Source organism: Pogonomyrmex barbatus, unplaced genomic scaffold (assembly GCF_055798465.1).
Source record: "Pogonomyrmex barbatus isolate J1 unplaced genomic scaffold, ASM5579846v1 scaffold8, whole genome shotgun sequence".
NCBI classification, from domain to species: domain Eukaryota; kingdom Metazoa; phylum Arthropoda; class Insecta; order Hymenoptera; family Formicidae; genus Pogonomyrmex; species Pogonomyrmex barbatus.
In genome coordinates, this window is record NW_028297182.1 from 4021505 (window position 1) to 4035363 (window position 13859).

Genomic DNA, 13859 nt, shown 5'->3' on the forward strand with positions numbered 1-13859 from the left:
TTTAAGTAAAACATTATTTTACATCTGTATCTAACATAATTATCGTATAATTAAATATGAGATGATTGTTTGTAACATAATTAATTTGTTTGTATTTTTATAATTATTTATGCTTTAAATTTATGCTCTATTCGCAATTAATGTTGTTTACATTTAAATAATCTCTTATCATTTAATTATTTATTATTTTTTTACATCAGCGTGTATCTTATTATTGTTTTATTATCCAAATAGAAGAAAGACACGCGTTGCAAACAATAATTGCTACAGGATTTACATTCAGCAATTCTGATAATTTTCCAGAGAAATACGGAAAATCGCGAAATGAGCGGATAACGAGCGCTTTCACCGCTTAATTTTAATCAGTCCAATTAACGGCGTTATCTACTGCGAAGTTGCCAAAAATTTAAATTAAATGCGCATTGTGCACGCGAAAGTTGAATTACGTTATCGCTGTATTTATTGTATAAAATGCTTTTGTTGCGTTTCCAGAAGAGTGCCCTCTTATTCGTGACAAGTAATTATTTCTTCGACTACTATCCATGGAAATTTTACGAAAAGTCGGCTAAATCTTGCCTTCTAGTTCCATAGCATAATACTGTAAGTCATCATGGAAATGGAAAAAGGATATCTTTGAATTATGTCATTTAAATTTATGCATGAACAGATTTTATAAAAATAATTTTTTCCAAATTAAAATTACAGCAAAGTATTAGATATTTAGATATTAGAATTTTTACTGTATGTTGTGTGTGTGTGTGTGTGTGTGTGTGTGTGTGTGTGTGTGTGTGTGTGTGTGTGTGTGTGTGTGTGTGTGTGTGTGTGTGTGTGTGTGTGTGTGTGTGTGTGTGTGTGTGTGTGTGTGTGTGTGTGTGTGTGTGTGTGTGTGTGTGTGTGTGTGTGTGTGTGTGGTAAAAATATAAAATAACAATGTACTTTTAATTTAATTTCAACAATTGTTTAACAACAGTTTTATCTATTTAATTTAAATATATAATAATTCTTATTTTACAAAGAGAGAGAGAGAGAGAGAGAGAGAGAGAGAGAGAGAGAAAGAGAGAGAAAATTTCCTTCTCCTTCAGAGAATTTGAAAAGATTCCATTTTGAAAAGTGACAACGTATTGTCGAAGGTACATCGAAGAATGAAAATCTGAGAAAATCGATAGAATTTCAAAGCGGACATTCCCGGTTATTCCAACAGGCTGCGAAACCGCTCGCTCACATTATTCACGAATCATGCACGAAGGAATCCTAGATCCGCGAGTGAACTGATATTCAAAAATAACTCCTTGAAACTTCAAATCTAACAATCATAACAAAATAATGTTTAATACTCAATGAGAGAATTATTGTAAAAACGAAGTTACAACATTATTTAATATTATTATATTTAATAATTATTAATTTTTAATGTTTATTTATTCTTTGTAATTATTCAAAACAAAAATAAGAGAAGAAATGGCTTTATCTTTTTACTACGTAAATTGTTGCTCTCTTTCTTTGTTCCAAACACAGAAAACCGGACTTTTTCGAAAAGGGAAGCGAAACATTTCTTTCTAAATAAAACACAGAATATAACGGAGCACAAAGCAGCAGCACATATTGCTTCGAGTTTGCTGAAATATTATCTTTTTTTATTTTAATTGATAGAACAATGTGTGCAATACATTACCATTTACTTTCTATATAAATAAATAAATAAATATGTATTACATATATATCATAAATAATATGTAATTCATAATGGACAAATTCTGTTGTTATTGTTGACACAATTTGTATCGCAACATGTTTGTTTGGTGTCACAAATAATCATTAGATATATTCTTTTAAATTTCAAGGAAAATAATAAATAATTATACAAATAATTTTTTTAGAAGTATTGATATTAAATCATTTTTACATCGAAGAAATCATGTTTCTTCTTTCTCTTATTATTATACGTTCCCCTAATGCTATTATCAAAATAAAAAGAATAAATTCTATTATTAAAAAAAGAACAAATAATATCAATCAAACAGACTATCATATCTGCAAAAATGATATTTGCATTCTATCTTTCTTTCACTTTGAATGACTCACTTAAAATAACTAATGACAAAACAATATAAATAAATAAATATAAATATATATATATATATATATATATATATATATATATATATATCACGTTATAAGTATAATTCGGTTCGTATAAAATGCAATCGTAATTTCGCTGTCACGAAACAAACGCAATCGTAATTAACGCTATTTGTTTATGTTCACCGATCCAAATTCCTAAATCTCCGTGTTTCATCGTTTGCAAAATAACGAAAACACATCGTGGCGGATAGATGCAACGATGACAAGTATATCAAAGCTCTCAGCATCGACTATTGATTGCACCGCGAGCAACGTAATGCAGCGTGAGAACGATGACAGACAAAAAGCGAGCGATTTTGTGAAATATCGCGATGAACTGCCCGATGAAATTTATAGAAAGGTAGTTATCGCGACTAGCGAAGGGTTTTCCCGTTTCCCGTCCCAATGAAGCGCGTGTAACGTCGACTTCCGCCCGGCAAAACCAATTTTACTTTGAAGTTTAAGGCACGCAGACAGGCGTCGATCAACGGAAATGGGATATATCGACTTCGTGTCTCTCGTTGAAATACTTGTGTTTTTACTTTTAACACCGCGGAAGACATCCGTGATATAAGTTCCCTTTTCGTAGACCGCTTATCATTCAATGCCTACAGCATGTCACAATCAGACGGCATCTTCGTGGATCTATTTCTAATAAGTGAAGTTTTCTCGCTTTACAAAAATATATTTATACATGTAAAATAATCTTAAAGTTTAGATATAAAAGATTTTAATCATCACTATGTATGATTAAACAGGGATCAGTATAATTCCTATTGCAATGAGATATTTTGAGGGAAAATTTTCATACGTGCGATAAAAATAAAAATTTTATTAAATTTAACATATCCTAAACAATCCACTCAAATTTTTGTTAATTAATTTAAATATGAATATAGATATTAAATTAATGTAATTTTCATTATAAAATTATATATATATATATATATATATATATATATAGTATAAAATTAAATTGTATTAGAAATTAATAAACGTGTAAAGGCTAATAAAACAAACGTGTAAAATATAAGTTGAGAAATTATTTATTTTGTTCATAGAAATATTAAAAACAAATATCTCGTTTTATTGATCTTTATACTTTTATTAATGTTCTTCTTTACACGAGCCACGTAATTTATTTAAATTTCAAATTTAAGTTGTATTGATTTAATATTTTTAAAAAATTTTTCATAATTTTAATATATAATTTTATTAGTTAGATGTTAAAATTAGCCTACAACAAACATACGTTATTTAACATACATTAAATATAACATAAATATGTTGAATATTTAACACAGAAATTTTAAGCGATATATTTTTTAATACAAAACCCATATTTTTTATTATATAATCGTGATAGAATGACCCAATGCTAACAACGCAAAATTTTAGTGATAATTTTCAAAATAAATATAAAATCAAATTTTTTCAAATGAAAATTTTTAATGAAAATTTGAGAGGCAATCATAACTCAATATTTTAATAAATGTTTATTCAAGTATTATATCAATTGGATTTGCTCCATATTAGAAGGAAATAGAAATAGTTCTTACCATAACGAGCATGTTGGCAGCAGATGGCTTGACCTGCGTGCGAAAGTAGTTGTGGGTGTCTATGATTTTTTGCCGCACCTTGCTGTTGGTGGTCCTTATTAAATTGACAGGGACTCTGTCGCCGTACAATCGTGGCGCTGAAAACAGAAAGGAAAACATATTTCCTTCCAATAACCGGCATCTGTCGCCCTCGAAGGCTCGACCGACAATTTCTAGCGATTACTCATTTCCCCCTTCCAGAGATTAAAGGGAAAATCTTGATCAGACGCGAGAGTCAGAAAAAGTACGTTTTGCTCCTCGGCAAGATATGTCAATTAGGGCATGAAGAAATATAAGGAAGAAAGAATATAGAATTTCGCGTAACTAGAACGCGAAAGCTCGTGTTGTTTCACGATGTGATCTTTCAACTTCCGTCGATGGTTCGCGACGTTTGTCGGAAAGTATCAGAAATTATTCGAATACCCAATTGAAAAGCGGAAACATGTCAAACGGATGTCGCTCCGACTATCATGTGACGTAATATCATTTCATTTGATTTCTCGATGATAATCTAAATGTTTTATTCTTTTCACATGTATCATCGTTTGATGAAAGGAAGAATATTTTTCTGCGCTTTTATCGTTCCGATTGTCAGAGAAATTGAAAATCTATCGTAAAACAATTTCGGATAGCAATATTGTGTGTATTTTTGAGCAATCAGAGATCCCTTGCGGGATCGGCTTATCATCGTTACGTGGGGAAGCAAGCGGTTTTTCTTCAATCATAACGTGAAGTGATCCTCCGCAGCCTCGTCTCGATCAAAATCGACTTTCCGCTTGTTCGCGAAATATCGAGTAGCTTTCCGATCTTTTCGCAGAGACCACCATACGAGAAATGTCTGTGCGATGGGATAACAATAAAAACGGGAAACGTCTCGATCGAATATTTTTCCGGATAGTTACATGATACATTTGTTGATGTTGCCGCGCACGGCAAGGTTTTATCGTGAAACTTCACGAACTTTCGTTTCGCAGATAGAACGCAACGAGAACGCGCAAAAAACATGGTCGACAAGTCGAGATAATTACCTTAATGAAAGAACAATTCATTCGAAAAAGAAAAGATTATTCCTTTCATATAAATTAATTTTTAAAGCGGTTTATTTTAAGAATATTTTTTCTGCCCGCGAGAGATACCTATGAAAAGATGTTTACTCACTGGGCTTGCTTCTGTGGATTTTTCGTGGTACTGCAGCTGGCAAGGCCAGAGCTACTAAGACGATTATCCAAAGCCACTTCATTGTTTCCATGTATGAAACTAAAACATAAAATAAAGTCTATATTTCAAATTCTTAATGTAACAAAACGCATACGTACACAAATTTAAAAATTCGATATTTACAAATGAGATGAAAGTTTCTGTAAAACTACAAAAGATACCTCTTTGCATGCATTACGAACAACCGAGACTAGATATAAAATGACCTTTTGTAAATTAAGTCGTTTGTCCTTATTATCCATTCAGTTTTTAAGTAAACTTGACTTAAAACAAGCTTTTAACACCTAATTCAAGCCAAGATAATCGATGTTGAAAATTAAAAAAAAATACGAGGAGATGAGTCTCTAATACGTTACTAAATCAACTTGGAATGGATCAAAGGAACTGCAAGCGGAGCTCGTGCGTTTTTTCTCTCCGTACTACGTACAATTGTATCTCGATCAATCTTTTTACCCCCGTAACTCTTGTTACTCATTCGGTCGTCGAACTTTTCCGACGCAGTGTGCATGCATATGTGCGCAGCCCCGGTCGAAGGACACGACATTCGCACCTGTGTGCGGCTCATTAATCACCATTCGCCTCGTCAGCGGCAAATTTCATTATTTCTCACCCGCGAAACTGTGTGTCCACGGGCGTAGCGTTATCAACCCCCGCTATCAACCCTGACAACGCCGCCGCTATCATCAATAGCACGGCGCCCTTCGCGGTGGTAAACGTCAAAGGCAAATGGCACGTACGAAGACAGATTACGTTGAACGTTATTCGCGTTCACGCAATGGCTCGCCAAGCAAACAAAATCCCTTGATTTTTTTTTTTTTTTTTTTTAATCGGCTCACTAGCCAACAATAAAATGCTCTCAATAGTGGGTCGATAGTGTTTCCATTTCCCGTCCTGATTTAATTGAAAAATTTTAAGGCTCGAAATTCGATCATTTTTACATCTAAAACTTAAAACAGTTCGAATTTTCAAAAATACATTGTCAAATATTTTGGGTCGACCATCGGCGTATGTTATTAAAACATTGATTGAGAAAATATTAGATAACGGTTATCTATGACTTTTCATTCCGTAATCAAAATGAAAGATTGGTCGATATCACGTACAATTTTAATCTCTTGATGATTAAAAATACGAAGAATACAATTTATTTCGGTTTCTAATTTTCAAAATATCAAAAATAAAGATCTCGAAATTTCGAACTTCTTTTAAAGTAAAATTTAATTTTTTTAAAATTACATCTATATTCTCAACCTAATTCTCGATTAAAACTCTCTTTAATATACTTATCAAATTCATAGAAATAACATGTATTTGCATAATCGAGCAATATTATGTTCTCTCTAATATCAGTCTCTTTAATATCAGTTCTCTTTAATATCAGTCTCTTTAGACGACGAGACCAAAGCTCGTCTTCTCCGTCTGTTCCATCTGCTACAAAGACTTTGAGGACTTCGAAGTATCAAAGGAATGCAAAAAGGTTCGACCAAGCTGAACGACATCAAAGGCACATTTTGTTTCTTCAGTCCTGCGCGCATTCTTATGTCCGCCACTTTTCATTTTCCCTCTTAGAATATCCTTCGTCTCTGACGAGCGAAAGATATTCCGATTCTCCCTCCTCTATCATCTTTTTCTCTCTCGCATCGACGGATGCAAAATAGTTTAAGACAGATGATACATATGGATGCCTCTTCTCGCACGCTTCTCGCGTTGATTAGATTTTGATCACTCAATCTTGAAATTGACATAGGAAAACGTAAAGCGCTCGCTCCGCTCCATTTGACGATTTGAGATAAAAATATATTAAAATTGATAACGAATGTTTTCAAACTTTCCTTGATTAAATATTTTTATCTTTTATTGCATAATACCATATACATTTCAACCCTCGTGTCTCTAATATTCGAAAAAAAAAACTTCCCAGTTTTGTTTGGTTATAAAAGCGTGAAATTATATTATATATCAATTTGCAATTTATGTATCATCTCGTCGATATTACATCAAAAGATTTATTACACGCGGAGCGTACAAAAATGCGACCGATGGTATCTTTTGTACGACCCGGATATCGGATTTGGCTAAATAAAGACGGACTCCACGAACATCCGGTGCATTAATATCTGAAATCCTCGTGGAAAGTACTCGTGGCTTCCTCCGGACTGCGGGAAATGCTAATGTGAGTTCACCAAACATTCGGAATTTCGTACAGGCTGTTGCTATTTGCTTCGACATACTAAGCACATGGGATGTCGAGTCGTAATAACTATTCGCAATTTCGTTGGTCGCGTTGGTCAGTTGCGCAGGTTTGAGGAACCATAAAACAACGCGAGAGATAACAGAGTTTCCCTAATTTGAGAATTTCTCTCAAAAGTGAAGATCTCACATCATATCATAAGCCCTCGTGATTATTTTTATCAGAATTGCCTTACGAAACTATTCCAAAGTTCTATCTTCTGTTTTTTTAATTATTTCACTTATAACGTTTTTTTTTTTATTTTCGATTTAACAAGTTTTATTAGGAGTTTTACACGTTTCTGCCTGCTTATAATTCACGGCTATTTCCTGAATAGGTGGTATAAAAGAAAAGAATTTTTATCAGGCAACTTTATTTTACGATCTATCGTTTTTTATCATCAAATGCAAGTGTATCTCGCACGTAAAAGTGCGAAATAAAAGTTAAATGAGCTGAAGATATCAAAAGTAAAACGTACAAACGCATAGCTCCCATTTTTAAAAAAGATAAGTAAAGTCGATTATTCGCATATATTGAAGCTTATTGCTGCTCCTTTTCCGCGATTGGTTCTCTCTTCGTGAGCAAATGTCATCGCGAGGATTATTTTTATAGTTTTGTGTATATTGTGTGTATCAAAGAATCAATAATTTTTTTGTGCTATATTTCACAATTAAATTATGTGTGTGTGTGTGTGTGTGTGTGTGTGTGTGTGTGTGTGTGTGTGTGTATTTAATTTAAATTATAGATTTAAAATTATATGTTTACTTTAATTAAATTATATATTTAATTGTAAAATATAGTGCAAAAAAAGAAATAGTGCGCGCATATGCTAGTATCTAGTATAATTAAAATCGTCGTTTTTTAATAATTTTTGTAACAATTATTGAAATTGTGTATTTCATAACTTCCGCTATACCAAAAGATAACAATATATTGTAACAAATAAATTAAATTTTACACTTTGGACTAAATTACAAATGATTACAAATTACAAATTACAAAAAGATTGCAACATAAAAGTTTGTGAAAAATTATTTTCATCGTGTAATTTTCCATGAATGAATCTTCGATCCTGCTGCGATCTTATCTATCTTATCTGTTATTCTTGAATTTCCTGTACATCATCAAAGCTCGAATGTTTCAGTATAAGAGACCGAGATCTGTTGAAATATTAACAATATGATATGACATGTAAGACTCGTCTGTGTCTTGAATCGATTCAAAATCGCGACAACACAAACTCACCCTCTTTTGTCGAAGCGTAGGTGGTGCTTGTGGCTCGCCCGAAGGTTAAAAGGATGCGACGGCGCTATACCACCACTACATATACTCCCACATTTATTGCACGTTTAATGTGCATCGTAGTGTAGATATAGTTTATTTTTATGCGAGTGCGCGCGGGTACGCCTTTATAGCGCGGATGCTAGTAGTAGAAGCGAAGTGAGGTCAGCCGTGTCTGACCTCACAATTGTCGTTTTCACTGAAGCCATTCACTTAAAGCGTGCTACAGCTTAATCTATGCTACTCGTACTCGGTGTTTCTTCTTATGTCCTTATTACTATTCTTCTGACCTGCGTAAATTTATTAAGTTTAGATTATAGCATATATCATAAATACAGGGTGTCTCGGAATTTGAGAGTACAAAGATTGCAACATAAAAGTTTGTGAAAAATTATTTTCATTGTGTAATTTTCCGTGAATTTTCGATCTTGCTGCGACCTTATCTATCTTTATCTGTTATTCTTGAATTTCCTGTACGTCATCAAAGTTCGAATGTTTCGGTATAAGAGATCGATATGTGTTGTGAAATATTAACAGTATGCTGTCCCTCGGAGGTTTTCTACATTTTTCCCAAGACGATTCTCATACTAATGAACGATGAAAAATTAACGAAACCGATTGAATGGACGAAGGACGAGGACGATTCTTTCGTTGGACGAGTCGATTATTGCGAGATTCATTACACTCTCGCGTTACACGGGGAATAAAGGGACTGACGCTCCTTTCATCAAGAGTCAAAAGCGGCACTTCGTCAATAATTCAGAGGAAATTTCCGACCGGGGGGATAAGCCCGACGGCAACCGCATTTAATTTGCGACAAAGTCCGTGGTCGACGAAGCGCTGTGAGATGACGACGCGCTCGCGTCGTCGCGTGAAACATGCAGCGCGTAATATCGGCCGCGTGTAAATTGCTCATAAATATTTTCACTTAATTTCGCAAATCAAGAGTGCGTCGCGCGGATAACAGCGACTCCGTCGAGCCCCCCCCCCAACGCCGGTTCATAATTAAAATCGTAATTGCGAAGTAGTCGGTCGCCCGCGGGACGATCTAACTTCTCGCTTCGGATAATAACGCGATTCTGGACTTAAGACCGCGCGACAATTCATTATTAATCAACGCGATCATATATTTTGCAATGTTTGTATCATAAATAAGAAATATATCACGCATCAATATATACGGAGCAATTTGATCGTTATCGATGACGACGAACCAATTATTCGTATTTGTTATATTTATTAATTAACGCAAATACAGAACTCAACTCGCGCGCTTTCAAACGCAGGTGATTGAATTAATCAATATAACTGGAAACTTGAAGACAGATATATTTTGCGGCGATATTTTAGCATCTTCCGAAGAGAGATAATTTTATAATTAATTAAAAAATGGAGAAATTGACTTTGAAAATGGAAAAGACCACGTGAGAGAGATTATAAGATTTTTTTCTACGTAAGAGAGATTATAATCAAAAGAAAGTTTCCTGAATTTATTAAAAAAATGTGTGCCTGCAATTCGCCGAGCTATATGTATAAGTAATGTTGCATAATATCCTTCCCTCTTCCTTTTTTACCAACATTTTCAAGATAAAGCAGCAACTTATTATAACTATAAAATCATATGACGTTATCATATGACGTCATAATCTACGGAGGATTATCTAAATGTTGATATAATACGATTATGTCGTTTGCCTTCCTCGTAGCTGCAGCACAAAAGTCGAATTACAAGGCTACGGACGACCTCTTTGACCTCTCCGTCGTGGTTGGAAACAGGAAACTTTATCGATAGTTTCGCATTCCCCGCCATTAAACGCGGCTTTCGCATTCAACTGAATCCCGAAGTATCTCGCTAATGGGTACACCCGGGGCTTTTGTGCGTTAAACTCCGAACGAATCGTCACCGCATTGCCGCCACGACATCGCTACTAACGAACGAAGGCATAAATCAACCGCTATTTCACGTATGCCTGTGCACGTATGAGCATTATATTTTTCAATAAAAAAAAAAAAAAAAACAAACAAACATGAAAATAATACGGGCGCGATACGGCCTGCAATTTGAGGTGGCAAATCTACAAAGAGCCTTCCGATTACGAGGTATCGTGTGCCACACATTGAAATATCATTCCGGCAGTGTATATCGAAATTGCAAAACCATTTTTTATCTGACGGATTATTTTTTTTTGCCGAAAGCTCAAAATGAAAGCGGTTTATTCTAAATGCGTTGTCTCTTTGGAGAGCAACATGAAAATATTATACGAGAATTATAATGGAAAATTAAAAACATATAACACGTAGAAAATACAAGTCACTGGGCTTTTTTTGTGATATATCTACATATGTAACATTTATTTTTAGATAAATAATGATTTTATATTTTGTATTATTTTATATAGTGAGTTATTCAATTATTATTTGCAATCTCATAATAAAATCTCAATTTAATTGAAAAATTAAAAATCTTTAAATGTGCGATTATGCATCATGGATTTCATCCGATTGATTTAAATCTTGAAGAAAACTTGATTTAAAATTCTCTCGACAGTATAATTCTGCTATTGATCGTATCTTTGCCGGATATCAAATGTATCTCATATCGTATTATACATTCGTATATTTTCCAATAATTTCTGACTTGGAAGTCGATGAAGTAAATTGCAAATTTCCATTGTGTCGCGGAACACGATGATCAAACAGCCGATGGTGCACATTCGATGGGAGTGCTCGCTGGAAACGTTTTCTAGAAGTACTCTCTCGTGCATATTCATGGTGGTTGGCTGAACACTCGATCGATTGCCAATAGACACCACCAGCCAATATGGAGGCTAATTCCGGACGCGAAAACGTTGATCACGCAGAGTGATCCGTATAAAGACGAATAAACTACAGGATAGTGGTAATTGAATAATAATCAAAAGGGACAGCTATATTTGTCAAATATATTAGATTGAAGTAGACCAGATTTATAATCCATGTCACATACTAAAAATAAATATAAGCTATAAATCTAATCTCTTAAATATTTCTATAATGCTGACATTATAATACAATAAAGAAAGCTGAATAAATTAGAAGTCTCTAGAACAGTGTAAAATGAGAACTAAAGCAGATCAAGTGAATAATTCGAATTTATATTACGAACGAAATGACTCGAGCAATTTGACGTTTTTGAAAATTGATGCTTTTCGTTTTGTCGCAATTTCCATGAAATTATAAGCATACGTTATTTCAAAAATAACTAAGACGGGTATGAATTTAATGTATGAAATCAGAATGGATTGTGACGGATGACGCGTAATAATTTCTCTCTTTTTTTTTTTTTTATACATACGAGCATACACGTGTTTCATTTTCCTTAATGCGACACGTGCCGAGCACCGAACTCGGCCGACGCTTTTTGCACGAGCTCGAAACGACACAATGCACTCTTGCATTCAGGTGCAACATTTTCCCATTGCATAAAATGGATACAGACGGAAGTGCGATGTGGACATCTCCCAGTGACCGACTCATGTATATGCATTGCGGTTGGATGCTCGTTTGACTGTCAATATCAATGTCAACCGGCTGTCCAAATTGTAACGGCCGGTCCTCCAACATCCAAGAGCAAGCAAACGGACGAGTTATGACGGCACACACATGTTGCTCAAGGTTGACAATTTTGCATTCGCGATTCGCTTGGGTTTCGGTGGATTTAAATTAAAAAGAGAAAACGGAGCGCATCTCAAAATCAGAAGTCACGATGGTATTTTTAATTTGAGTTTTCCAAAAATTAATATTTCTCTGAAAAATTAAGAAAAAAAAATAAATAAATAAAATCCGCATGAAAAAGCAGGGGGATCGTGTAATTGTGTGCTGCACCAGTCAGTTAGTTCGCGTTTATTTCCCGCTTTTGCAATCACGAGGCAAATGAAAGCTCGGCTCCCAAGTTGGCATGGGGGATAAGAAATGCGCCGATGCCAATAAATATGTACGCGAACTTCCTAGACTAAAAGGGAGTCGCGGGACTAAGCTTTTACCGCCCTCTTGCGCCCTGTCGAATTAATGGGCGCTCGCTACGGTGGGCGCATTTACTCGATATTTTACTCGTGCCCGAGCGCATTGGAAAAAGTTTAACGGCGGCGTTTTTTAACGACGACAAAAAAGAGCGACCATCAACGTCGGTTGCTCCCTCCAGCGTCGCCACTCTTCGTTGTCTGTCGCTCGACAGCTCGTAGAATTCCAACCCTTTCTGCAGCGAAAAATTCTCGCCACCTCACTGGAGGGTGAAATCGGAACGATCGGTCGTCGTGCGAAAGGAGGACAATTTACTTCATGATTGCAACCACGCTGCCGCACTTATCCTCTATGGGCTACAAGAATACACAGCTGGGAGTATCTTCATGATATTTAGGAAAATATTATTGGAAGCGCGACGTTAAAAAACATCATAAACAATCGTTTACTGCACGTGATTTTTTTAAGCAAATCGACGTCAAATATTGAAATATAACGTATTCTTATACTATAAACGAATGATGAAAAAAAAAATAGCTTTTATGAAATAATCTTTAGGAAAATCAAAAAATAGTAAAATCATGTGCTTTAATTTAATATTCGCTCGTCATATTTCATTGTCACAGAAATCTGTTTTAATTACTGAGATATTTGATGTTGAATGTGATGTTGAAAATACAAAGAGAAAAAGTGGAAAAGTGATTTTTGACCTAGTTTTCGTTAAAAATCAACTGTAGGTTCATTTGTAATATATTCGGCACATTAATTTGGACGCCGCAAACGAACGGAGGTGTTAAAGGTATGAGAGAGATATCCGCGCCAACTGACAACGCCGGTGTTTGAATGGTATTTCGTTGTCCACGCGGAATCAGTTTATTGTGCGGATGCCCCCATAAGCCTCATATATAATTTTAAATTCCCCCTGGCTCGTCGTAGTATCGCGGTAAATGGTTTGGGATATCGCTCGTCCCTGAACTGCGATATGAGGAAAGGTCAGGAGAGCCAAGAGGAAGAAACTAGAATGAAACGTGTGCAATGGCAAGAATGTTCAAGCGAAATTTCCAGGTGGCCAAGACTGGAATTATTTATTTATATCGTACGTATCGTTAATCGTGAAACGTAAGCCTACCTATCGTCGATCCCATCGGGGCATCAAATCAAAATTTACTCATCTTAAGATTTCCCTCCGTTCGTCACGCGAGGATCAAACATTCTGTTGACACATCGATAAGTCCCTTTTCTGGCCGAAGGAGGAGAGGTCACGTTTTCCCCGACGAGGAGGAACCCTCGTCCCTCGCGAGACGCGACCGCGCGCGCGCATTGTAGCGTGTACCGGCGCAATTTGCCATTCAACCTAGAATCCGTGTTTGCCAAATAGTTCGCCCCGACCGTACGTGTGCGGCTGCACCTGC

General features: G+C 35.3%; 1 protein-coding gene and 1 long non-coding RNA gene across 7 annotated transcripts in view; one reads left to right on the forward strand and one right to left on the reverse strand.

Annotated features, from left to right (window-relative positions):
- The window catches only part of LOC148934712 (uncharacterized), a 91641-nt gene that overhangs the window by 61280 nt on the left and 16502 nt on the right, over nt 1-13859 (forward strand). The gene's annotated exons all lie outside the window — the stretch shown is intronic.
- The window catches only part of LOC105424142 (cysteine-rich secretory protein 1), a 53379-nt gene that overhangs the window by 10923 nt on the left and 28597 nt on the right, over nt 1-13859 (reverse strand). For all 6 annotated transcript variants that reach the window (XM_011634215.3, XM_011634213.2, XM_011634214.2 and 3 more), the window contains 2 exons: nt 4878-4976; nt 3681-3817 (listed from right to left, as the gene is read on the reverse strand). In XM_011634215.3, coding sequence (XP_011632517.1) covers nt 3681-3817; nt 4878-4968 — 228 coding nt within the window. In that variant the 5' untranslated portion in view covers nt 4969-4976. The remainder of the gene's footprint in view (nt 1-3680; nt 3818-4877; nt 4977-13859) is intronic.